A 27930-nucleotide genomic window follows, 5' to 3' on the forward strand; every position below is an offset into this window, starting at 1 on the left:
GACTTTATGAGCCTTACAAACTGGGGCAGGGGCTTTGCCCTGAAAGCCAGTTCTATCTGTCACACACAAGGCTGCTATTCTTGTGTTGGAGGACTCCAAAATGCCTTGCATATGACATGGGCACTGAGAGAGCAGACACTCTGTCCTCAATAGCACTTCCTTCAGCCTTTTGAAAGAGAATGCACAGCATGGTGATTTAACTGCTCCAGTGCCTTTGGATATATGACATACATCCAGGAAAAAGGATGCCTGTGGGACACAAGACACATATATTCTGCATCCTACGTACTTTGGAAATAATGAAAAAGACTGGGACATTCATGGGGCCATTCGCTTGAGAAGGTTAATTCAACCTACTATTACCCTACTAAACTCTGGACAACTGAAGTTAGGGGAATAAATTACACTGATTAATATTTTGTGAATAGGGTCATTTTACACTGAAATTAAATTACCTGCTTTAGGAAACAAAGAGAAGGTTCTAGCTGCAGAGAAAAAGGGTGAAGAATTTGATTTTGTTTGGTCTGTCGTTATGGCTAAAAAAGCTGTAAGGAAACGGCAGAGGTTTCAAAACTGTGGTCACCAACCTGACTGTAAGAAAGTTTTGTGCCTGGTTTCAGCTATTTGGCAGCTGGACTTGTGCACTGGGATAAGGGTTTCTTTTGCCAGCAGAACTGAGTAGCCAGCTACTTGAGTAGCTGTATTCCTGCACACCATGTCATCCTCTCAAATATGTTGATACTTCTTTGATGCCACATGATGAACTAGATAAGGAAAAGACCTGGATGAAAAATAAATAATGGGGGAGAGCAAGGTTAACCTAAATCACTTGTCCATTTGTAATGGACAATGTACTTCCAAAGGAGAAGGAGAAAGAGAGAGAGAGGAGTGAAGAAGTGAGATGACCTCTAATGCACATTCATGTGCATTTCTCCAGCAAGTTCAAAATGACATTGTTTTCTAATGATAGAAGTTCATGGCATTTGACAGTTGGAACAGAATTACTACACTTGTCTTAATGCATCTTTCTGTTTTCCTCAAATACATCATAAGTATATAGCAACTAATTTGCCTTTTTCCCCACAAAATCACACAGTGATTTGTAATTATCTTGTGACCAACTAATATACATTAGGATTCTTCTCTTCTATTTGCAAGTGATGATCTTCTGGGTTTTAGCAGAATTTCTGTCATCATTCCATAAGTGCACAACTTTGACATTATCCTAGTAAATTCCACCCCATTTCTACTGCCATGTCCTCTGGGTCACTCAGGTCTCACTGCATGAGTCTCCTCTGTGTTGGCAACACCTTGCAGCTGAGTGTCCTTAGAGAATTTCATTAGCATCTATGCAAGTGTTTAATGAAATTATTAAGTAAGGTTGTTCAGCAGACTGGTCCTTGAGGAATTTCTCTAGTAACTCCTCTACAGTCTGGTGGTTCCCACTTGCACTGATGGTGTCTCTGGTTCCTCCCTCACAGAGGAAACAGAATTCTCTGGTGTGTGAATAACATTCCTGGCTAATTAGGCAAATTTTCCCTTCTTTTGTAAACAGTGATAACACTATTTACAAAAGAGGAGTTATGTCTATGTTATTGTCAACAATATTTGGCAGTTTGCTCTTTATAAAATCCTTGTTGTTTTTGTAAAACAGGGTGAGGTAGAGAGGGTGCCACTGCTGCAATGTTGTTATGCTCTGAACTGGTTGTCCTCACATTCCAAATTACTCTCTTCCACAGGTAGACCTGGGCCTTCTCCGCTTTGTTTCTGGAATTGGGACCCAAGGAGCCATCTCAAAAGAAACAAAGAAAGAGTATTACCTGAAAACATATCGTGTAGATGTCAGCTCCAATGGAGAGGACTGGATTACACTGAAAGAGGGAAACAAGCCTGTTGTAAGTATTTTTTTTTTCTTTTTTTATCTCTCTTCAGCTGAAGAATAGTCTGTTGAACTGTTTAGTTGTTATTACCTATTCAAAAAAGAGGAATAAGGTTTAGTCAGGTTGATCAGCACAATTTCCCAAATCCAAAAGCCATCTTGTGCCTCAGTAGTAATGGGACATAGAAATTGTTTATGCAAAGCCTAGAGCAGCTGAAAATGGTGTAAGGTGATGTATTGAACTCACCATAATTTGAGACATTTTGTGTCTTTTTCCTGGATTGTTCTGCTGTTTCCCTGTTTCTCAGAGATTTTCTATGTGACCTTGAGAAAAACATTATGCAGAATTTTCAAAAACTGTGTCTGTCCTCTGTATGCAGTGCAGCTCTGGATATGCAATGTGTCAGTGCCTCAGCTCCCTGTGCATGGCTATGCAGGACTGCTAGCAGGTGATTAGTGGTTTGTTAGACTTCCAAGTACCTCAGTGATAGGGGTCATGCAGACAGATGATTAGGCACATCTTTCCATCCTTATAGATTTTTATCACCTTTCCATTTATCAGCAGATTTGCTCTCTGTGACCTCCCTATGAAACAGCTTTAGACACTCATAAGAAAAATTGTCATTATCTGCTACCGTGAGCATAAAGCTCATTACTGAGAAGTCAGTTCTGCTCCAGCTCACACATGAATAGCCTCAGTGAGGCTGTGCCTCCCTTCCCACCTCGCTCAGGATGTGCCTGAAAGCAGCATCCCCAGAGGCTGCCAGGGGCTGATGCAATTGGGAAAGTTCTGTGGTACCTCCCTTCAAAACAGCTTTTTTGTGACCCTTCTGTAAAGACACAGAGGAGCTGTACAATATCAAACTCTATCGGTGTAACCCTATCTAGCTCTAAATATTTGGTTACTGGTTTGTCCCTGACTCATCTGCAAGTGCTATGCCAAGTCCACTACATTTATCTAATCAATGTGGTAGCAGTGTTTAACAAATACATCTTGCTTTTTTGAAGCACTTTGGAAAACAATAAAAAATGAGTACTGAAAGCTTCTCTCTGACAGGTATTATCCTGGTTTTACTGGAAGTTCTGAAACTCAGATGACACAATGTGGGCACTGTACAGTGATATATATAAAGATACAATAATTGACTTGCTCGAAGTCACAAGAGGGGCCAGCACAGTGGCTGGTATGAGACACAGGGTTTCCTGACTCTGGATTCTGTAATCTGAACAAATGCTTCTTTCAAAATCAGACCATGCCTGATTTTCATTACCAGCTTCAATTTGTAAACTCTCCAAAAGTGTATTTTACATGAGTTTCTCTTGCACATGCTGTCTTTAATTAGTGAGAACATTTCCTAAACCTGTGTCACTTGTACAAAGGGTTCATTAAAAAAATAAGTTTTCTAAAATGGCAGTATTTTGCTGTTGATCAAGACAAGAAAAACATATGCACCAGTCTCCCTCCCAGATATTTTAATTCAAATGAAAAGTTTGCAGCTGCAGGTCTCAAGGCAGCCATACACCAGTGTTGCACTAACTACATATAAGAATCTGTGTACTTTTGAGAAAAGACTTCTTTTCTCTGTCAGATGCAAACTTTGAGAAAACTACAGCAGGTCCTCACAGGAAAAAAAAAAAAAAAAGTTGCTGGAAAGAAATGCAGTTCCATTAAAAATCTCTTACTAGATATGAAACTCTGATGTTAAATTACTTGAGCTGTAACTGATCCTTATGAGTTGACAGCTGTGTGCTGTTGGCCTCCGCTCCAAATTAATGCAGCTACTGTAAGGAACAAACAGGAAAGCAGGACAGTGTGTGTAAGAAATGGGAGAATCTCCCATAAAAGGAGAGGGGTCTGCATCCATGGAAAACAACAGGAAATTGGTCCCCTCTATGGGAGGAAGAAGCAGGAAGCTGAATCACCTTCTTTGGACTGGAACATTGCAAGGTTTTGGCTGGGCTAGGAAGAAGTGTGTCTGCAGGATCCTCAACATGAAAGCACAGCACAGTCATGTGCTTCTGGTGGAAGTCTCATTGTTCATCTAATTTGACTGCCAGCCTCGGGGGATGCAGGGAAAATCTTGGAGCCTGCTACACAGATTTTAAATAGACTTCAATCTCAATATGCAAGGAGAAAGAAATTCTGAGACCTTGTTGAAAGGGATTTGAAAACAGGGTGTTAACAAAGCCAGGTTTGCTCAACACACCTTAAAAAATCTTAAGCCCAAGGTCAGCAAAATAATATATATTTTTATCATAACACCATATAGGATTTTTACATGGTCTAATTGAAATCCGGATCTTTAATTTGAGCCTGAGATTCTTTAGCTTTCTGCATCATTCTATGAGTGTACAAGAAATAAAACTGCTCTAGTGGGGCATTGGGGGGTTCTTCCAGAACACAGGAGTTGTTGGGTGACGAAGACCAGTGTTTGTCATTCCTGCATATAAATCTGGGCATTAGGAACAACTTTTCTAGTATCATTGAACACCTTACATCTTCTTTCCTCCCCAAGGAAAGCAAATCTGTCTGCAAAAGTTGTGTAAGGAGATTAATGAAATAGTTTCCCATGCAAGTCTTTTGTCTTAATCCCCACAGCCAACCCTGGTTAGACCTCATATCAAAACTGTCTGTAAAACACAGAACTGTAAACACCAGTTAAGTGAAAGCCTAACAAATATATACTTTTTCTTTCCACACAAAGGTGTTTCAAGGGAATAGCAATCCCACTGATGTTGTTTACAGAGCTTTTGCCAAACCAGTTTTAACACGGTTTGTGAGAATTAGACCTGTGTCTTGGGAAAATGGAGTTTCGCTGAGATTTGAAGTGTATGGCTGCAAGATAACAGGTAGGTGTTGGGAAAGATTATAAAAACAGGGGGATTTATTGTGCCTATGCTGTGGGATTTATTTTTATGAGTAAAATTCATGATTATGATTTCCACCATGATCTGAATGTAGAAATGTTAAAAAAAAGACAATAAAACACCACAATCAAAACATCCAGTGTTATCTAAATATTTTTATGACACTATATTTTAGCTTTAATTACTTTTATTGCAGTCACTTTACAGCTTCATGCAAAAATCCTGAAATACAGAGATATTTTGTAAATACCCATCTCATTTTTTTCCCTTCTAACACTCCAGTCCCTCTCTCTTATGTCTGCTATTCATAGGTAGCTCTCAGCAGGTTTCTCAAGGAACAAACACACGTGACTAAGTTTAAAGGGATTGCAAGGTACAAACACTTAGATCTGAAGTCTGTGCAAATAATGATGTTTCTAGTCAAGTTCCCAGCCATGATCAGTATTGTAATATAATTCCTTTATATCACACAGTTACCTGTCAAAAGTTTTTTAGAAATATCTTTTTTACAGTTTTAAGTTTTCTATAATTTCTATGCAGTGGAAGTGCCTTGATCTTTAAAGCAGAAATACAACTTACAGTTGAAAGAAAATTATAATGATTTATTAGACTTTAGAAAGCTACTTTTTCTAGCACATTTTTTAGTACTTAATACAGTTCAATGGCACTCATTTTTAATACTTAGGGATATTTTTTTTTCTTTTAAGGTGTTTCTTTAGTCTTGAAAATGTTTCTTAGAACTGGTTTCCATACAGAAAGAAAATAAGATTACTGATAACTTTGTTAGAGAATTCCAAGTCATTCTATGAAATCTTTTGAGATTAGATGTAGGTAATCAGATCTACTGTTTCATTGTATATTAGAATTCTTAATTTCTTGTTACCAGGTACTTCTAATTTATTTTTATCTAGGATCATAAAAGAAGCAACTATTTAGTTTCTGTGTCACCTGAAAAAGTCTGAGAGACAAAAAAAAAATGCATTAGGAATATCTCAAGTGCAACAGTAAATTATATTTTAATGTATGAAGATTTCCATTTCCAATTTCACCAAAATTAAGTAATCTGCAACCACGTTTTGGCTGGTTTTGGAAGTTTTCTCTGAGGAAATATTCACAAATTCAGATGGCCCTACACTCTTTGCCTTAGCAAGAAGAATAGAAAACAAGAATAGAATAGGATTTTCTGATCCTTTTGGTTCCCACCAAGCCAAAAATACTTGTGGTATTTTGGTACTTCCTGCTAAAACTAAGATGTGCAAGTTTGAACAAATGAAAATTATATACAAATCCAATAGATTATTTGAATATAAGAAATAGATAAGTAATCAGTTGTGATAGTTGAATTGACTGATGTGTCCTGTTTCTGTGTTGGTGCTTGTTCAGAATACCTATTTAATTTATGTGGATGTTTTTTCTCTGTAGATTATCCTTGTTCTGGGATGCTGGGTATGGTGTCTGGCCTTATTCCTGACTCTCAGATTACTGCATCTACTCAAGTAGATAGAAACTGGATCCCAGAAAATGCTCGTCTCATAACGAGCCGTTCCGGCTGGGCTCTACCACCAACTACTCATCCATACACAAATGAATGGCTTCAAATAGACCTCGGTGAGGAAAAGATAGTGAGGGGCATAATTGTCCAAGGAGGCAAGCACCGAGAAAACAAAGTGTTCATGAAAAAATTCAAAATTGGCTACAGCAACAATGGATCCGATTGGAAAATGATCATGGATTCCAGCAAGAAAAAGATAAAGGTAAGTGTGAAAACTGCACTAAAGAAAAGTTGAGTAAAAAAAAAAAAGTTTGCATTACATTTCTACACATCTCTATCTGACCCTAGAAAAGGCACGCAGCTGGGGTGAAGCCAAGTAGGAGGACTCCAAGGGTAGCAGCCCTGAAGGAATGCTGTGGGAGCTGTCTTGCCTGAGGGCAAGAGCTGGCCTTAGGACATTTGCCTCTCTGGCAGCAAGGTTTGCTTATTCAACAGTTAGCTTAGGCTTGACTCCTGGAAACACTGGTGCATCTGTGGCCCACAACTTACTGCAAAATCCCATGCAATGGGATTTTAAAATCTACTCTAAAAAGCCAAACTGTAAAACTGAGAGTGAACAAACTTATTTGAGACAAATTTATTTGAATTACTTTTGTTTTGTTTCTTTCTGTCAGAGCTATAGAATGAGAATGGTGTTACTCAGCTCAATGGGGTTTCTGTTGTGTTTCTCAACTGCCTGTTGATTGCTTTGAGAGTTTCACAGGCTTTCTGTAATGATCTGATCCAAGTCTCTTCAAAAGAAAGGGATGAAGTTTTGGTCACGTTATCCCATCCCAGGTGAGAAGTACTATTGTACTCTCACAAGGGAAGAATCTTGGAGGTTGCTTGGGAAGACATTTCCAGAGGAGGGACAAATGAATTGTTCGGTTAGATTACAAGGAGAAGAAAATAATTGTGGCCCAGAAGAGTTTCTGGGAATGTATCTGTTTTGATTTGGTTTTGGATGTATGCATTTCAGGACCTAAATTATACTGGGGGTTTAGCTTATTTACACCAGATCCCACTGAATTCTTCCATCCCATTTTGTTATCTCTGCTCACAAAATGCATTTTTGCCTCAAAAGGCACAACACTTTCTTAGTCCTGCTACCCAGTTCCTTGAGGAAATGAGTAGGCATGCAGCCCTGTTCACAAATTGGTGTTGTAGTACTGAGATGACCAGGGAATCATGTATCAAAACGTGCCCTCAAAAGGCAAATTGTTGTGGTGCTTGGCAGATGGGAATCCTGGGAGCTGCTCCATATATCATCTGTGTTAGTTTGAAAATTAGATGTAAAAGCTGTTTTGCTGTATAGACTCATCCATTGGAGGAGCCTGTGTTTCCTTAAAGGAAAAGCTGAGTGGGCCCATGGATGCAGCTTTTCCAAGTGCATTTGGTAAATATTGGACTTCATTCTCTCCTGTTTTAATCTCACTGAATATGTCTGCATTTTCTCACTTTTCATCATTTGTTTGGGGGATTAAAACTAAATGGATTCAGCCTTTGCAGTCATCTCCTTTCTCTTGTTACCATGAGTTTTGACTTCATCATAAAGTGTGAAGGGAGTGTAAATCAACAATGGGATCTTACCATTTTCTTTCTAAAATAGATGTTGTTTTGACATGTACTTCTACACTGTGGCTCAACGAGGGAAAAAATAATGCCATATGCTTTCAAAGCAGCGCGCCGTCTGCTGCATGGCTTTCTGTTTTCTAATACAGGCACTTGCCATCATTGTCAGAAGTTAGCAGTTTGACAAGAAAACTAGTGTGCTAACTAATGCACTGAGCCCATCCTCAGTTTTCATCACCACCAGAAATTAACTTTCAAGATTAATGGAATGGAGAGGGCTAGAATTCAAATCTCTTGTGGCATAATTATAATCCTTCCTAAAAACTCAATATATTTAATAAACTTTATTCCAAAGCAAAAGTCTTCTTTAAAGAGAATAGGATAAATCCCATGATTTTGGAGCCTGAGGAATTGAAAATGTTAATGCTGGAATGTAGTGTTTTTAACTGTAAGTAGAGCTGGATGGGACAGGATGCTATAATGAGTCACAGCAGGAACGTGGATTAGAAACAGCCCTGTTATATGAAATGAAACACATCGTTTCATTTGGTTAAAGTCGTGACTTTCAATAAACAAACAACTGCGTTTCAGAGAAGAAAGAGCAGTGACAGGCTAAACATAACAACAGAATGTGTCCAAAGGGTGAAACATCACCTTGTTTCTTAACATGATCTTGTCATTCATGCCTGCAGCTGCTTTCACAAAGACTACCATAACTCCTTCCTCTTCGTCTGACCCAATTTCAGCTATTTTTGAGTGTGCAAAATGTTTCCCCCTTTGAGTGCTTTAGCTCAAGCACTCAAAGGAGTGAGAATCACAAATCATCAAATAACGGTGCAGAACTCCATTTCAAGATCCAATTTGTATTTCTTGTCCATGGGCTTGCTTACTCAAGCTTACTCCGTAAAGTCATCTTTCTCTTTCATACTTCTTTCATCCTTCTACTTTTTATGGGGGTGAGATGAGTTGTTTTGTGGGAGTTTTTTGCTGTTTTTTTTACAGTTCCTCTCATAATTTCTGGTACAAGAAACTTCAGAACATCCTGCCATTTGGAACATCCTATTAAAAATTTTCTGCAATGTTTATTTTGATTTTAAAATAAGTTAGGCAGATTTTGTTCTGCTCACCATCTTAGCTCCTCTTTTGTTTAACTACTATTTATTATACCTTCTCTTTGTAGTGGAGTAAAGCAATTTGTGACATAGATTGTATAAAGGACACTCACAACGTGAAGTTTTACTGTACACTCCTCTCTCCTCTCCCACAAAGAATATCAGTATGTGTTTTAAATTAACAGTCAAAATTCAATCACAGGCAGCTCTGCTCTACAAAGGACAGTGATTCAATGTAATTCTAGATGCCTATTGAATCCTAATGTCTATGTGTCAGTACTCCATAGTGATGTCTTTTATAAATCAGTTTTCATTATTATATGTTGCTATTAAGACTACTATTAAAAAAGGGAGCAAGGATTCCTCAGATACATGTGTCTGTCTACTTTTTACAGACAAAATGGCATTCATTCTTTTTCATATAGTAGGTAGCTTTTCTGATCATTTGCACTATATTGTTATTCAAATATAATAATATGTAATTCCATGTCAATTAGATCTGACAGGCCCTCTACATGAATTTGTGACAACTGTCTTCCAAGCACTGGCAGTACACTGGGTCAGCCAGTGCCCCTTGAAGCCACCTTGGAGGTGCAATTTCCCTAGGAAGTAGAAGAAGCGGCATTGATGTCAAAATTTTTTTTTTGTTTAGTTCTTCACAGTGTCTCATCACCATTGGCTTTTGCTACTGGCACTCTGTAAGCAGTGGCTGGAAGGATTGTGATCATAATGCAGAGGTGTACAGTAAAAACAAGGAAGGCTTTTAGAACTGCACTGAAAATACAAGAAGCCATCAGGATTACCTGTGCTGGTTTTCTGCCTTAGGAATTCTGACAGCTTTTCCCATGGCCTCTGTTTTCTCTGCTACAGATGAATATAAGGAGTTCATTGCAGGTTGGGTTTTGTTCTCATCCAAAATGAAGGACATCTGATGGTTTCTTCCTGAAGAATGATTCCAGTTTCACAGCAATATCTTAGAACTATCTTAGGGTAGCACTTCTAATCTTAAATTTGACCTGCAGTTCAAAGATGTTTTTTAGAGTTTTGCCATTTCACTAATTCATGGGAAATGTGAAAATACTTTTACTTCATTGTTATATGCATTTTCATATTTTGTACTTTAAAGACTTCTGTACATTATATTCTGAAGGCATTTTTTGTTATAAAATAGGGTAAAAATAACTGCTTTTGCCTATCTTGGGCTATAAAGCTTTCATGCCAAGAACCGTTTCTTTGTTCAGTTGATTCCTTCTAAGGACTGATCATCTACATGGAGGTACTTGAGGTGTTGCTATAAGTAAAAATTATACAGTGCTCTATATGCAAAAGATTAGTGAAAATGAGAAACTGAAGGTATCAAACAAATGCCATTGAGAGTTGTATTATGTCTGAAGAGCCCAAAGTGCAATTCAGAGAAGATATTTTTTTGTCTGAAATGTACATTTACTGACCTGCCTTGCCTGTTGGATTATATTGCAGTTTTGTCAGGAAGCAGCTTTTTTCTCTTTCTTCTAATTCTTCTTCAATAGCAGACTCACTGGAAAAACTCTTGCAGCTACTGCTCCTGAAGTTTAATTTATACCTTTTGAAATAGCTACAACTTGTGAAGCTCTGTCACTGGAGGAAATCAGATTGAAATTTTCTCTTGAATAGTTGGATTATTATTGTAACCACTTAAAAGGTGACAGGATCTTCACCTCAGCCATTTTTTTTCCCTGAGAAGTGTTGGAAATGTCACCCAGTTAAACCTCAGATCAGAGCGCCATTTAAAAACATGTCTCATTAAACACTCAGCTCTTGTTATGACCCTGATGGATTAGTTGCTACTGAGTTTATGAAAAATGAAATGCATTACTTTTCCGAGAAGCATTAACAATGTATTTTCCATTCTCATTTAGGATAGGAATGCCTGACACTTACTAAGCTGTTAGAATATGGCCTACAGCTCACCTAATTCAAAGGCTGGAGAATGAAGGAAAAAAGATGAGTGTGAAAAAATAGACTTTTCTTTCTTTTTTAACAAGTAGCATTTGTCATGTTTTGCAGACTTTTGAAGGCAACACCAACTACGACACGCCTGAGCTGCGGACTTTTGAACCTGTATCGACACGATTCATACGTGTCTACCCTGAGAGAGCCACACACGGGGGACTGGGGCTGCGAATGGAGCTGCTGGGCTGTGAACTTGAAGGTAATTGCTCTGCTAGAAATGAATGTACTTTATTTTTTTTATAAATACATTCTCTATCTGGTCTGCTGCTGAAGACTGTTGTGTCTGCACAGGCAGCACATCGGACTCTCACTTCCATGACTGCCATTAGTGATGTTTCTTGGCCTGATCAGTTCCTCTCTGCAACATTTGAATTTGCCCAAGGCACAATTATTATTCTTTTTCCCATTCCTTTGTTGAATCACAATGATACTCTCCACATGGTTTTTCATTCCCTTAAGCAGCCTTATGATTATACTTTTGAGAATCATAGAGCTATTAGCAGAGAATAAAGACAGGAACTTAAATTTTATGTTACCATGATACAACCCTGGAGATGTTTTCCAAGAATGCAGAAGGAGTTTTGCACTAAATATAGTAATTACGTCCCTCTATCCTTCAAAGGGCCTTCACACCACAAACTATGGTAGACAAAGATCACTTGACTGGACAGTGTCTGTGGTGTTACTTTTGGGGGGTAAAGGGTGCCTCTTTGTTCTTTAATAGCTTTAATTTTGCAAGAATATGTAGGAGATGAAAGACCAGGAAAAGCAAAGTTTAGGCATTTGTCCTTGGACTGTGACATAAAGCCTGCTTTGATTTTTGTTATATAAACATAATTATTTAACTTCATAGATAACTACAGATAACACTATGTGAATTTAACAATTTTATCTGGTGGATGATGGTACAGTGGTGAGGCTTATAAACCACACAGTTTAAAAATACAGAATAACAAACCATATTATTTGGGGTTTCACATGACACCTCTTATAGAAGCAGCTGAACAGGCTCCCAAGATGAATGGAAACAACTCTACCTCCATTTCTTTCTCACCATTTCTCCCCCAAGAGGGAAGTGTGGGAGGCATTTGCTGTGAGAACTGATGAGTTCTGTGTTGTTTTTTTTAGTTCAGTGATTGAATTAGTATGATTTTACTTGGCCCGGAAAGTGGGGAGGTTGGAAATACTTCTTAGTTCCCGCAGGAAGTCCTCATTTCCTGTGGGAATACTTGGTTCCTGCAGACTATTGTGCTACTTGCTCAGAAAAAAAAGAAAACCCAGCACCTGCCTTATGTAAACTCACAATCTCTGGGCAAAGCCCTTCAGCCACAGGGCTCCTGTAGCCACCCAGCCATCCAAGAGTGAGTCTGTGCACCACCTCCCAGGTATATATTGCTCAGTGAGATGGAGGACCCTTTGCTTTTAGGCAAACTGAAACAGCAAGTACATTTTTGTTTTTCCACCTGGACACATCTTTTCACATGTTTTCCTTCTGCTGTGGTATACTTTTGATGTATGCTCACCTGTAGGTCATCGATGGATAGGTGAGGTCAATTCCCATTTGCCTGTGGGAGAAGCACAATAATGCTTAATGTTGTATAATTGTGTTTTAAGAAGGGAGTTGAATGAAGTCACTTGAGATTTACTGAGCAAGAAAAGAGTTGAGATGAGAAAAGAAGTGTGGAGGTTGGCACAGAGAGGAGTAGAAATCAGCTCTCCAGCAGTAATGAGCGAGGGCAACTTTTGTGTGCTTGAAGCATCTCAGGGGGGCATATATGAAATTATGGCAGAGATGTAGGCAAGCTTGAGGCTATACAGGGACACAAAGATCAAGATAAGAAACTTAACTGGATGTAGAAATCTAGAGGGATCCCCCAGAGGGTTTTTTATAGCAATGTGGGTAACAAATGTTCTGCATAATTCATAATAGGTACAAAACTCTTTCTTTAACTAGGGATAGCTTGAACCTGTAAAGCTTAGGTCAGGGTCCTAAAGAGGCATGTTTTATCCCATAATATAGCTACTTCAAAAAGTACCACCTCTCCTGACATTTTCAAGCCAAGAAGTCAGCGTATGTGATCTTCTGAGGGCAGTAGAAGGGGAAAGAAGAATCTGCAAAAGTCATACATTATTGCATAGCCTATAATGAGTGAAAAAGATTGCTGATGAAAATAACAGTAAGTGAGAAGAGACAAAAGCCTGGATCACATTCCAGGAGTGCTTATCTTAAGCCAGGGAACTAAACGTGCGGCATGAAACACAAACGTAGCACCAAGTCTCTGTGTTCTGGTTTTCCAGATGTGGCGTGCTTTGCAGATTCTGGGCTATGTGTTTCCTGGCATCTTACACAAACCTGAAGCTTTTAACTGTAATGACAAGGTTCAGACTTTTACTGGTTAGGCAGCAGCTACCGGAAAGTCATCACCAGCGAGAAGCAGGCAGGTGGCCGGGACGGATGACTGACATCACTGATGTCTTATTTATTTATAACTTCAGCAAAAATCAAGAAGCACTTTCCATGTGTCCTCATTAAGCACAAAGTGATTCCACATCACACTGCCTTCCTGCTGCTGTTACCAGAACTGTGCTCAGACATTTCCTCTCTTATGTGGGCTCTGCAGAGAGGTTTCTTCAGCAGCTCATTGGGTGCTAGAGAATTACCACCTTGAGCATGCATCCCCCCCTGCTCTTCTGCACAGGCTCACTCACTGGGACTTCGGAGAGCAATAAAATTATGGGATCTCTACCCCACACACAACCCTCCAGGACTCTCATTCTGCCTAGCCAGGCTTTCACTATTCCTTGATAGGAACAACAAACAGCCGTCAGCCAGTGAATAGACAGCCTGGGGCTTTGCTGCCCAGCTGTGCTCGGCCCTTCAGGTCAGATATGCCTCAGTGCAGGAGGCAGAACAGATACTCTCCATTCCAAAGAAGTACTAAGCAACCTGCAAAGTAGAGTTGCTTCAATCCTCAGACACAACACATGTGCTCATCAAGATGTTACTCCCAGCTGCATGCTGGTTCTCCAGCTCGTGTTTTAACTGAACAACTGGATTTTGTTTCAGCTCCAACTGCTGTCCCTACTGTTTCTGAAGGCAAGCCCGTGGATGAGTGTGATGACGACCAGGCAAACTGTCACAGTGGCACAGGTGATGACTACCAACTGACAGGTGCAGAAACCATCCTCATTCCATTGCAGCTTCATTGTAGCTCATATCCATCACCAGCTTAATGTTTGCACTGATTTAACCACTCAATACTAATGGACATTAGTATGCAGTTTGTATTGTTAGTGCTGTCAAAACATGGGCATCTGCCTTTTATACATGACAATACTTTTGATTGTTTTCTCAGCTATGTAATTTTTGAAGAAAATAATAGTGACTAGATGGAAGAGAGGGCAATTTTTTGAGTGGTAATTGTGTCTAATCAAATCTTCTAATCAAACTTTCTCTTACTAAGAAGAAAAGCTGGACAATAATCTTGAGATTCATTGTCTGAGATTGAAGAACTTGAAATATTGCTTGGTTTACATTATAGGCTATATAGTTATAGGCTTCCTACCTAAAACTTAGTATAGGACTCAAATCTCATCCCTAAACCTTTCCCAGATAGAGACAAAACAGACTTGTTTCAGCAAAGTGCACTGCCACATACTCACACTGACAGAAATATTTCCATGAGCTTCCCTGCCTACACAGTGTTACAGCCACAGAGGGGCTGATGTTCTCCAAGCTGCCATCAGCAGCAGAAAAGTAAGAGGGGGACATGTAACATAGACTGGATCTGAAATAGAGGAAGCATGCTAGGTTTCATATCCTCACACTTCTGCACAGAATCATTAGCCCTTCTAAGACAGCCGACACTGCACCTCTATGTTTTTGATCTCTTCTTGGAGGTCACTTGTTCCACAAATCTCTGTGTCTGTTTGATTAGGTCTATATATCTGCAGTAATTGAGCTTGGTTTTAGATGCAGCAACACAAGTTATTTCATCACTGCTCCCTGATGTGCTTATCTAATAAATGTTTATTGCTTCTTATATCCATGACATAAAATATCATTAAAATCTGGCAATAGCTGTCCAAGAGGTCATTGGGTGAGCTTAGGTAAGAGATTGGCTTTTTGGAATGAGCCAAGTAGAACATCAGGCAACAGAAACAAATGAAAGTGAAATTTCAATATCAAACCCTTTCTGAGCTTTGCCAATATCTCCTGGAATTGCATGTTGCAAATCATAAATTGAAAAAAACAATTATTGAGTGGAAAAGACAGTGCACCGTCACTGTCACTGCTTTTCAAATCAATGTCTCAGATCAACCTTATTCTTTTTGAAAACAGCCATGAAGGGAGTCTGATAAAGTAGTCTGTATTTTGTTAAGGTAGCTCGGAAAGCTTTCAATGTTACTAAACAATGTAATTTATTTATTTATTATTCAGAAAAGAAAGAGGCAGGTCAGGAAACACTAGAGCTTCCGGCAGAGCCCTACACTGTCCTGCAAAGCCCAATAGGTAGAGACATACTGCACATAGAGGAGGCTCTGTCAAGGAAAGCAGACAGATCTATGCAAGCACCATCCATGTTCATAGTCTCTGCACTTCAAGGAGCTCAGGACTCCATCCCACATGTCCCTTAGGGAACGTTTATTGAGCAGAAGAAAAACCTTCATTCAACTTCTACAGGTTGTGCTTAGGGGGCAATTTATAATCTCTAAGACAAGGGAACAGCTGCCAACCTTCCTGAGCACCATCTCTTCTAGGGAACTGAATGTTTCTCAGTATTAATACTGAAAAATACTGCATAGCCCTCCTACAAAAGTGCAGATGTTTAAGTACAATTTATTTTTACAACACCTAGAAACCCTAGGCAGTGCATGCCCAGTTCTTCTGGACATTGGAGAAATGCTCCATTGTACGTATGGTTTTACTTATAACAGCAAAATGCACAGAACTGATTCGACCAATAAATTAATTGTAAACATTCTTTTCTTCCTCCAAACTGCATAGAAGGCAAGTGTGTAAGTCATGTGGTCCATTAAGCAGGGCAGTGCAGAGGGGATTTCATGAGTGCCTTACCCTCTCTTACCCGTTCCCAGTGCAAGCGTGGCGTGCGCGCTCTTGTGGGCGCCACTGCAGAGTCGCTTCCCTGACAGCACTTGCACATATGTGAGTACCACAGTGAAGCCTCCCTTGCAATTAACTATAATTATGCTGTAGGCCAAATTCCTTCCTGCTCTATTTGGACCCCATACAGAGCTACTCTGTTTGCGTGGTTTATAGCATTTCCCATCAGATCATTCTCACAAACATAAAGCTGATACAGCTAGGGCATTCTTTCTCATTGGAAGTCATCATAGTCATCCTTTCTATAACACTTTAAGCACTTGCTTGCTGGAGAAAAGAAAAACAGGAGTCATTGACTGGCAATCAGCACCCCACCGTGCATTTATAATTGTACTAATTTCCTTTTTGTTTCCTTATGAATATGAGGCTTGCTTTAAAAAGTCAAGTATTTTAAAAATATCAATTAGTAAGCCTAGGAGAGGGCCATGACCCCACTCACCTCTTGTTTATCTGCATGAAGAAAAGGACAAAGGGGAAGTCCTTAATTCTTCCTTCACTTTGAGACATAAGTGAAAACTACCTTAGACTAGATCCTAAAGTCTGGCAATTCCCATGCACCTCTCCTGTGAGCTGGTCTCACAACACAGCTGTGAAAAAACTTACAGGGAGCCCCAGTTTTACCTCATATCCCTGGTATAAGAAACAGCAGGTCATGGGTAAATGAACAAAATAGTGACTCTTAGGTGGTGTCATGAAGACCAGCTGCTCACTTCCCATGTGATTTGGAGCAAATCAGTGTCTATAAATCAATGACGGTCACAGGGACATGGTGAGGATGATTTAGTTGGTGTTTGCAAGGACTCCAAAGATACACAGCTTTATTTAATGATGAGTTCTTGTGAGGCTTTTTTGATAAAGGAAACCAGACTTTTAATGTCATATTTTTATGCTTAAGCTCGCATACTCAGTTACATACATGTCTAACAAAGACAGTAATATTTCAGGTTTATATATAGGTTATTCCTAATGACTGCTGTGTCCTTTGTTGTGTCACATGTATCATGATACGCATAATTTCTTTTCCAGGTGGGACTACAGTGCTGAATACAGAAAAGCCAACAGTAATTGACAATACATTACAACCAGGTAAAAAAAATTCTTATTAAAACCACAATAAATTCCATACCCAAATTTCATGCCAGAGACAAAATAATGAATTGCAGCACTTCCTGACTTACCATTCCTTGAAGTCTCTGAAGTAAAGAAGCATCTGGTCTCTTAGCTCTGTACAGTAAATATTTTATTCCTTTCATCCACATGTAGATACAGCAGAGAACAAGATTTCCTTCTGCATCAGCAAATGCCAAGTGCTGACAAAATTGAACTAACTTAATCACACAGTGCACTGTTTAAATGTGGCATGTCAGTGACACGAAGTGTGTTTGCAAACTCCAGGAAAACAAAAACAGCCACACAGGCCCACTCACTATTTATATCCACGGTTTTACAAAACTAAGACAAGCAAAATTTGCCATTTTTTTCCACGAGGGAGCTGGCAGTTCTACAGTATTGTTTTCTAGCAAGTTTTCTTGAAATGGGGTTACATAAACTGCTACCATGTACTTGAAAAGTGAAAACCAAGTTGTCAGTGGCAGCAGGTCCTTGTTACGTAATACAATAGCTAGAAGCTTTTAAATTCCTTAGTTTGCTGCTTCCTCAGCTTTCATACCCTTTTTTAATATCCTGTACAATTTACTGGGAGTGGGGGAGAGGATGGATTTGGGCAGAAAACCTGAACTCCAAAAACTATAAGCACTGGTTAAAAATCCTTTGCATCAATAATTGTGGAGCGGTAAAGAGGTCAGTTTTCAGTTACTCCCATTTCCTCCATTAAAGCACAGTCAGGCACAGTCTTGCAAGTGATTTATTAACAGGGTGGGTAAATGTTTATCATTGTTTCCTCAACCATGTGACACAATCCAGTCTTGCTTCAAATGAAAGGGACTAATAATGTAAAAAAATTCCTAAAGGACACTTATGGTGTTGATCTGATTAAGAGATAGAGCTGACTTAGCTCAGACGCTGTACCCACTCTCAGCCTCTGCATTCAAATATTGCAGAGGCCAATGCTTTTACTCTCCTCAAAATTTGTCTCCAGGGTCACCCAATTGCCTAAGTCAGCATACACTATTTTTACCTCTGCCCTGCTTTATGAGCAGAGGCAAATTGTGGAGCACCAGTGCAATAAGAAACACAACAGTGAGCCAGTCCCCCCTACTGGGACACCTCTCCACCCTCCTCTTCACAGTCAGTGCTGCTGAAGGGCTGGATGGCTGCTGCTGATCTCACAGTTCTGCAAAGGGGTTGGGGATGCAGAGGAAGAAAAGATTCTATGTGGTGGATTTAGAGCAAGGCATTTTAATTTTTATGTCTGAAATTATCTGTTAGGTTTCTATTTTGATGAGATTAAGGATTTTTTACAGTTTTTTTAAACTATCTTCTTGCATTTAAACAAATAGCAAATTTAGAAAGTGCCTCTGTGCAGTACAGTTTCACTCCCTCCCAAGCAGTGCCAGCTGCTTTGCAGGTTGTGTTCAATCCCCTTGGCTTGGGTGGGACTCTCCAGTAACAGATTGACTGTTACTACCAGAGATTAAGATATCCTCATTTTCTCTCCTTACTTCCCTCCTGCACCACCTTTGCTTACTCTGCGATGTGCCAAGTTTTTTTCTCTATTAAAAGACTTTCTGAGGCTCTGTTCAGAGCATGCCAATGTTACTTCCCTGCATTGTGCTTGTAGGAACCATTTCCTTCCGGGGAATAAGGGACGAGTTCACATCCCAAACTCCAGGCTCCCACATGGCAGCACATTACAAAGATCATAGATAGAGATCAGCCAGACGCTAATAAATAAGAATAAGGTTTCCAGAATTTCCAGTTAAAGACATAAAGGTTTCCAGCTGCCTCATAATCCCTCACTGAAAACCAGCCAAAAACTCCCAAAAACGGGCAGACAGAAATTTCCCTCAGCATGAGGAAACCCCTCCTGGCCTGGAGGTGGTATAAACATTTCCCTCTGCTGATGGGACATGGCTGGACCCGAGTGCCACAGTGAAACACACGGAGCAGGAGCTGTGCAGCCAGGAGAGTCTGTTCCGTCAGCCACAAATAAACTGTCCTTGAAGTTCCAGGGCTGCTTGGGGGCCCCTGGCCCTCTGCTGCCTAAGGATAAGTGCACTCTTTCAGCTCTTCTCAAGCTGAACAAGGTAGGAATTTAACACATCAAGGACTGAGCCTTCAGCTTTGGCTTTAATTTCCTTTAAGGCCTGGTTTACCTTAAGATGCTAATGCACCATGAGGTAAATGATGAGCTCCAAGCCAAGGAGCTATTCCAGATCAGTTGCAGTTTGCAGGCTCCAGCGGGTGACCCTGCAGCAGGAACATGGTGCCAGTGGTGGCCACAGCAGCTTGTGCCACAGTGATGGGGACAGAGATTGACCAGCCCTCTCAGCAGCAGCATGTGCCATGGCACAGGTACCCTGCAGTAGGTGCCAGTGCCATGTACCGCTGTCCTTCTGCCTGCATTCCAGCCTGCAAATATCCCTAATCTTGTTATCCCAGACTAACATGCTTGTATGTGTCAAAGCCTGAGATTATCCTATTCCAACCAGCTTTCATACACTATGGAAACAGTTAAGAGCAAATAGCTGGAAAGCCTCTGTGTATAAACAAGCTGTTCCATCAAGGACTCATTTACATTTCGTTTCAAGAGGACTGAATTGAAAGAAAATAAAAAGAATCATGATTTCAAAATGCTAAAAATGTTTAAAGGTTTGGATTTTTTTTTAAGAGAGGATCTACTTTCCTCCTCAAACTTAAAAAGATGCCTTTTACAAATCCATCTGTCAAGGTAAATACCTCAGTTCTCAGCCCTAAGACTTTCTAACATCTAGTCGTTTTTGAACACATTTTTTTCAATTCTAAAGGACTATTTGAAATGCTTGTCTCTTAGCTATTTACATACAGGGCAAGCTGTTCATTTACATTACATGCTCTCAGTGTGTAATCTGAGTCCTTTGTAAAGCAGACAGTTCTGAGAAGTACCTTGTTTTTCACACACGTAATAGCTATGTCAGAAGAATATAACTAAAAAACCCTGAAGTTAAAAGCTCTGCTAAGAAATGATTTAAAGGTAGAATAAGTCTGATTCTCATTTATGCTGGAGCAACTTTGTATCAGTAAAGGGATATTAAGGCTGTTAAATTATCATTTACTATCATTTAAGGTAATTCTGTGCTGCCAGCATAAATGGTATAAAAAGGTGAAATGCAAATATAAATCAGACCAAATATACTACTTTGAAGTGGTCAAAATTATGTTTGTAATTTCCCATTTTAATGTTGATTTACCCTTTGGCAAGAGCATCTTAGAGAATATTTTCATATCATCTTTAATGCCATTATTGCTTCTTCTTGCCTCTTGTTGGAGGAGTTATAAAAATATGTCAAAGTCTGTGGGCCACGAAAGATTAATGGACTCGCAAGAAACTCACTCAACTAGATTTTCAAATTACTTTCTTGTTCATGTGCAGTAATGGTCCCAGCTGTGAGCAAGATGTGGTCAAAAAGTACAGCTGTTGGTTATTCTTTGAGAGGATAAATCTGTTTTAATTCAGTATCACGTACCCTACATTTTGAAAAAGGCATATGGGATTTCGTCACACCTCCCTCTCAGATTCTCATCTGAGCTGCTGCTATTTGATTACATAATAGCTGGTTTTCTTTGTCCTCTCAATACACACAAACCCAGAGATCAATCACCTATTGGCAGGAGAATGATCCTAACATGGGAATGGGCCAGCAATGCAGAGGGAGCCCAACAATTGCTACTCGTCCCTAGTTTCCTTCCTTCCACCAGAGCTGCCAGGCTATAGTTCAAGGACAAAGAAGGGGACAGACAGATTGCCTGTAGCTTGCTGTGAGCTACTGTATCAGCCCCCTGGGACCTGTAATAGAAGGGCTGAACTAGCCTGTCTTTTCTGGGGCAGATCCATTGTCCATACTGAGCCATAATGAACCTATCCTGATGCTACAAGTGTCCATTATTAATTGGCTAGCAGGCCTATTTTTCCTTTTTTATGAGTCCCTGGGAGAAGCTCTGGAAGAGACATAAGAATAGGCAATAAGAGATGGCATGTTTAAGAAGCTCATAAAATAAGAGCACTCTGAAATGCCTTGCCTTTGACCTTCAATCCCATTGCTGTGATTGCCTAAGGAATATAGTAACACAATAACTTCTGAGAAAACAATAGGAACCTAGCAAGAAACAGCTAACTGCGTGCAGGTTACTGGTCAAATTCTCCTCAGTTTCAGTGGATTCTACTCCTGCGTGGAAAACAAGTTCATTTTTATGCTACACCATGCTGTCTCTGAGTCTGAAGCCAAGGAACACAGGCATGGCCAAAGCATATCAGACTTAGGCTCTTTGCCAATTTCCTGGACTATATATTTCAAATGAAAGTGTAAGAAAGTATTTATTAGATGGAGCTGTGAAATTTAGCCCTGTTTTGAAACTCTCCTTCTGATCCCAGTGTTCAGAACTGTCATCAGAGCATGAAGTAAAAGGCTTTTGTCACTTCCTGCACTTTAGAATTAACAACTAAATTCTGGATGTTTTCCTTGTCTGTGTCAGTGTCCAGTTCTCTTTGAATTGTGTTCAATCTTAGCAGCATTCAGGGGAGCAAGTACCACTCACATCATATGAGAATTTTTCTCCTTTGATCCACATTGAGCTCACATTACTTAGGCTGTGAAATGGAGAAACCAGAATATTGTTCTGTTCTGAGTCTCTGGATTCATCATTCATTTACATACTTCTCCTATGTATTCTGCTATTTATTTTTATTCACAATTGAACAATACCAGTCCTGTCTTTGTGCTATGTGCTCATTTCTGCTGTGTGGTATCTTCAGATGGATGTGATCTATCTACCACTGTTCTCCTTTCTTGTGGTTTGAATACCACACAGGCTATCAGTACTTTGACTGATATAATCCTTTGGGATTAATAAGATTAATTTTGTTCTACATTTTCTAAAACCTTTTCTAAAATTCTGTCTCATGGCTCTGATGTCAAAGCCATGCAATATAGCTCTCCCTAGGCTTCCTTGACAATGAAAGGCTATTTGTCACAATCTTAAAACTCTTTAATTCATTGCAATGTCACTCTGTTTCTTTTAAAACCCCCCTTGATTTTCAGATGTCCCCTTTTGGGTAAGATGTCTTTGATCATAGCCCCATTGTATAGAAAAAAATACCTAATACACTGATGGAAGAGACATAATTCCAGGATTGCCTTTCTGCACTCATGAGTGCATAGACTCAGTTCTGTTTCTTCAACGTTTTGAGCCCAAGGAGAAATTATTCACCACAATCTGCTTTTTTCCTAGAAAGGGCTAGGGTGCTCCAGGAAACATCTTTCCTCCACATTGAGTTCTTGTGCCAGACATTATCTGTTGAATTCATTTGTTCCCAACTAGGATGCTGCATTCGTGACAATGTGGAGTAGACCCCTCTGGAGGCCAGCAGGAGAGAGGGGGGGAGGCAGACGGGATGGGGAGGATGAAAGAAAGGAGTGAAGAATGAGGGCTCAGTGCAGAGAGATACCACAGCACAGCCAAGGCACTGACAGGCAGAGCAGAGGGGCAGGAGCTGCCATAGGCTCAGATGTCTCTGCTGACAGAATGAAATTTTCTAGGGGCCAGAGGGGAGAGGGCAGAGTGGCCACAATGCAGGAATCCAGTGAGTTGAGAAAAAACTGTGTCTGGGAGCAAGGGCCTGCCAAACAAGGACACAGCAGGCAAGGAAAGAATGATAGATGAACCATTTTTATATCCATTCTGTCTCAACCTACTCACCTGAGGTTTTGTGTTGTTAAAATTATTATTCTAGTTTACCTTCCATTAAAATCTGGGTTGTGAGTTCAAAAGCTTTACCAGTCTTCCCTGGCAGCTTAGTACATGCAGGAGGTCTTTGCCTCTTCAGACTGGAAGAGCTCCACCTCAAAGGTCTGGCCAACTGCAGGTCTCAACACACTTCCCATATTTCTCATTATTTTCCCACAATAAACAAGCATGTTCTAAGAGTTGCATTATCTTTTCTGGCTTTTTTTATTAATAATGGGCAAGAAACACAATTCTTCCCCCAGAGCTGATATTGATGGAAGCATAGAGTCCTTTGTTCTTAGTTCATACTTGCACAAAGCATCTCATTAAAATTAACCTAAGTTATTCCTTTAATAAGGAGTGAGTCATGCCTGAGAAAATACTCCAAGATTTGGTCACATTGCTGTTGGGAGGGTTTTGCTCCACTGGGAGTTGTCACTGCTCAAGGTGAGATAAAAGTTCATGCCAATGAGGTAGAAACCAAATGCTCAAAAGATTTCAAACTGCTTCTGAAAATAAGAACTGCAAAGGATTTATATGCTATCTTTGAATAATCTTTCCATTGAAATTCCTAGTTCTATTGAAGAAAATAAGCTACTATGTATTAAACCTTTGGGCAGAATTGAAAAGAAGCTGAAAACAAGATGTGATCTCATCCTGACCATAATACCAGACTTCCCTTATTTTATGCAGAGCTTGTTTTGAAGCTTATTTTGAGTTCATTTGGCAATCAGCCACATTTGTCCCTTTTCCCTCTCAATTTGTCCATTTCAGTGCTGCCATCTTGTGGGCCTACTTAGCTGTCTGGAAGATGCTGAAAAAAGTTCCTTATTGAAGCCAAGAACTGTAGACTTCAGCAGAAATCCTTTCCTGCCAAGGATATTCCATTAATGTTTCTGGTTGTACTTATTTTTGTCCAAATCTTATTGAGAGTTGCAAATTGTGGCACCATTATGGTGCAGAGATACTGACAACCAGAAAATACATCTGATAAGTAAGCCAGAGTTTTCTTTATGAGTCTTCTGTGCTGCAACAGAGTTATTAGATAATGCGGGTGAATCAGAAGAATTAATCTAACCACAGAAAAAAAAATATCTCATTATATCAGTCATAAAGAGACAAGAAGCAACCACATCTTTTACAAAAAATAGTGATTTTTCATCTGTTTCCCAGGAGGGCTGTTCTTGCTATGGCTTCTCAGAGTCTCAGGAAGGAATGGTTCTGTTAATGGTCAAATGTATGCATTTGTTTTGAAGTACAAAATCTGAATTATGGAATTAATATTCACATTTCATCCCCCATTTTCCATCTTTCCTTGCAGAGCCACCACTATACAACTGTGCCTTTGGCTGGGGATCCCAAAAGACTTTGTGCCACTGGGAGCATGACAACCAGGTGGATTTAAGATGGGCAATCCTGACCAGCAAAACTGGGCCGATTCAAGACCACTCAGGTAATCATGAGTTCATGATGTAGCTGCTTTACATTGGGATGAGATTGTTCTTTTTAATGCCAATGTTTTCCAAAATCACAGGAGAGTGAATTATACCTAAAATACATAAAGTCGCAAAGATGGTTCTCTAGTAAACCTAATCCATTACCGGTAATCACAACTGACTGTCACTGTCCTTTCTGTTGAGGAATAAAGATTGTTTCTTGTCAGGAACTGAAGATATTCCCTTCCCCTGACTTGCCTTTGGGTAATCATCACCTGGGGTAGGAAAAAATCTGAATCACCAAATATTTTGCAAATATCGCTGACCAAGTAATACAGTCAGTCAGTTAATGACCTCACATTATTCCTGTTTGTAGTTACAGGGACTATCCACTGCAAGAAAGTGTTGTATGTAAGTGAAACTTCCCAGATGGGTGTGTTACCACGCCCCTCTCCTTTCCAGCAGGAGTTGGAGATTATAGCCATCCTCTGCTCACAAACAGTTTTTCAAGAAATATCTCGCTGGGGAATTGATTGGTTTGTTTTGCAGTAACTAACTCATAGCTCAGCATAATTAGGCAATAAATTTGCTGCAGGCTAGTGAAGAAGGGAGGGCACTGTGCGACCTGCACAGCCTCTTACTTTAGTGTTCACGCTTGCATACGTGCAGATTAATCAAATGGGTTGAGATGAATCCCCCTTCCCACTTCTGCTACCCTTTGCTTAATGAGAATGACAAGGAAATTAGACAAAATTGGACTTTTTAAATTCTGAGACACTTTCAATTGAATCTTAAGACAAGTACAGTAGTTTCAGGGGAAAAAAAAACTTGCAATACTTTGACTATAAATGGCATTGTACAAATAAATGGCATCAAATTAACTAAATGCAGTTAGTTGAAGTGAAGGCTGTAATGGTGGAAAAATTGATGTAGAGTAAAGTGAAATGGCTCAGTAGGATCTGACATTGAAAGGAGGTTAAAAGCTATGTTAGCCAGAGACTGACAAAATCTAAAAGGCATGCATAAGTAAAGCTCTAATTAAGACAATGAAGACAGAGTTCCTGACCTGGCACTGCAATAATATTCTGAAAATGAGAGCTATCTGCACTTTGCCATCAAGGATTATAGAGAAAGAACCAGTCTTCAATCAGGAGATGAAGAAATTATATTCTTCAAATGAGATTTTGCTGTTTCCACTGGGCCCTGCTAGTACAGAAAACTTATTTGTTCCATGAGCTGTAGCTTTAGTACACCTTAAAGGCAGTCCCTTTTTCTTCTACTGCACTTTCTATATTTTCCAAGATTCTCATTGGACTCTAAGAGCACCTTCACCTGCCAGTTTCATGATCTGCCTGCCAGCAGGCAGAGTGAGTGGGGTGGCTGTGAACACAGATCATGAGCAGTCTGAATGGCACTGATGTCCCAAACAAACCCTCAGCTGCACAACAAGGCCACCCTGCATATTGTGAGAACCACAGTGAGCAACTCCCAGGCATATCTTTCTCTCAGACACATGTGTAAAGCTGAAAAAATACACAGAAGTTATCTTCAACAGCAATTGCTTGTAGACATCAGGATACACTGCCTGTCACTTGCATGTCAAATTATATATCTTGTGATGAAATCTGGCCAGTGTTAGGTCTTCCAATTCAGACAGCCATCCTAATGCTGTGATTATTTTCCTTTTTTCCTCCCTCTGGATTTCCCCATTCTTTGATGAGATTTGCACGTTGTGCTGCTCTGCACAGAAGCGAAGTTGGAGAGAATGTATAGTCATAAGCATTCCTGCTTAAGAAGCTGGACAAGATGTTACTGCAGAAAGACAGAGGAAAAAAAAAAAGCTTAATTCTTTTACAATATAACATAATCTTCTCCTATACAATTCTTCAACATGCATATTGGGCAGGATACTTCTACGGCTCACAGAAAGATCCAAACAAAGGAAAACACCCTTGTCTCATGTTAGAAGAAATATGCTTATTTCTTATTTATTAGGTCTAGCCACTGGGTTTAACCCACTCCTCTTCATTCCTAGTCCCAATCTCACTACTCTGTTCCTTCTTATGCTTACCAGAGTAGCAATGCTCATCTTCCTGTCTTCACTGGTGCAGGACTATACCATTGCAATCCAATAATACACTATTTCACATGAAATTCAAGGACGTTATGTATAGGCAAAGACCAATGCTGACAAAACACCATCCTTCCATGACATCTTCTTTTGCCTCTTTTTACTTTTCTTTTTTGAGTGTCAATATAAACAGTGATATGTATACTTATTTCAGCAATACTCAAGAAATAGTATTTTTTATTATTACTTTTATCCTTCCTACTCTCAATAGGATGATGTCAATAAATGCTGACTCCATCCTTTTGTGTGAGTGCATTGCACATGCAATCTATTCTTACACACCCCAGGATGAACTTCGTGTTTTTCCACCATGACTCTCTGCAAAGACACTGTTCAAAAGCTGACTGGAATGGATGTGTGGCTGATGTAATTCAGAAGCACTTCTCTGTAGTCAGTATCTTACTTAGCAATTTTCTGTTACCAAACTAATCACACTCTCACGTGTTTCTCTCTCAGCATGATTGAGAAAGTAAGTTTCCAAGTTAAGGGTATTCGGTGTTCAGATTTCAACAAGTATAAATCCATTATGCCCTTGAGAAAGTATCAGCTATAATCTTACTCTTTAAGGAAAATGGCTCACAAATATATAGAGCCCAACATATTGTTACAAAAATCAAGGGCATAATTCTGACACCATCTGTGACAATGCTCAGGCTCTATTTGGGAACATGCTTTAAATCTCTGTTCCTGATCTCTGACCATGGCTGTTCAAAGCCATTTCACCCTTCTCAGCGTTCTTCCCATTCTAATCTTGCCCCTTGAGCACAGATTACTTCAAACAGACTTTTTTTAATAGCTCTTTGCGCAATTAACATAGAGTAGGCCCCAGGGATTTCTCTCTAGACTGCTGAACCAGGGATGGCTGTTTTCAGGAGGTGCACACTGACTAATGGAGTACATAATGCTGTCTCACCAAACATGCTTGTGACTCCTTCCCTTAACAAAAGCAAATACCTTGTGTGTTTCATGTGGTGAGCATGTTGTAAGGGCTCACTGTTGGCACGAAACATCCCAGTGAACAGCAGAGGAGATGGCCAGAAAAAAGTGTAGAATAATAGAATTGCTTGGGTTGGACAGGACCTTTAAAGGTCATCTCATCCAACCTCCCTGCAGTGACGAGGGACATCTTCAAGCTTGACCTTGGTTGTTTCTGGAGATGGTGTGTCTTCTTCCTCTCTGGACAACCTGTGTCAATAATTCACCATTCACCAAATTTCTTCCTTATATCTAGTCTGAATCTACTCTCTTTTAGCTTAAAGCAATTACCCTTTAGGCTGTTCCTAAGGGCCCTATTAAAAAGTTTGTCCTCATCTTTGTTGTAAGTCCCCTTTAGTGGCTGAAAGGCTGCAATAAGGTCTCCCCAGAGCCTCCTCTTCTCCAAGCTGAATAACCCTAACTCTCA

General features: G+C 39.8%; 1 protein-coding gene across 2 annotated transcripts in view; it reads left to right on the forward strand.

Moving 5' to 3' along the window:
• Window positions 1-27930, forward strand: part of NRP1 (neuropilin 1) — a 113005-nt gene that overhangs the window by 77336 nt on the left and 7739 nt on the right. Inside the window, exons 7-13 of one of the 2 annotated variants that reach the window (XM_053982558.1) lie at window positions 1740-1895; window positions 4585-4729; window positions 6170-6501; window positions 11009-11153; window positions 14022-14126; window positions 17106-17165; window positions 24283-24414. In XM_053982558.1, the coding sequence (XP_053838533.1) occupies window positions 1740-1895; window positions 4585-4729; window positions 6170-6501; window positions 11009-11153; window positions 14022-14126; window positions 17106-17165; window positions 24283-24414 (1075 nt within the window). The remainder of the gene's footprint in view (window positions 1-1739; window positions 1896-4584; window positions 4730-6169; window positions 6502-11008; window positions 11154-14021; window positions 14127-17105; window positions 17166-24282; window positions 24415-27930) is intronic. The other variant, XM_053982564.1, reaches the window with a different exon arrangement.

Source organism: Vidua macroura, chromosome 1, assembly GCF_024509145.1.
Source record: "Vidua macroura isolate BioBank_ID:100142 chromosome 1, ASM2450914v1, whole genome shotgun sequence".
NCBI lineage: Eukaryota > Metazoa > Chordata > Aves > Passeriformes > Viduidae > Vidua > Vidua macroura.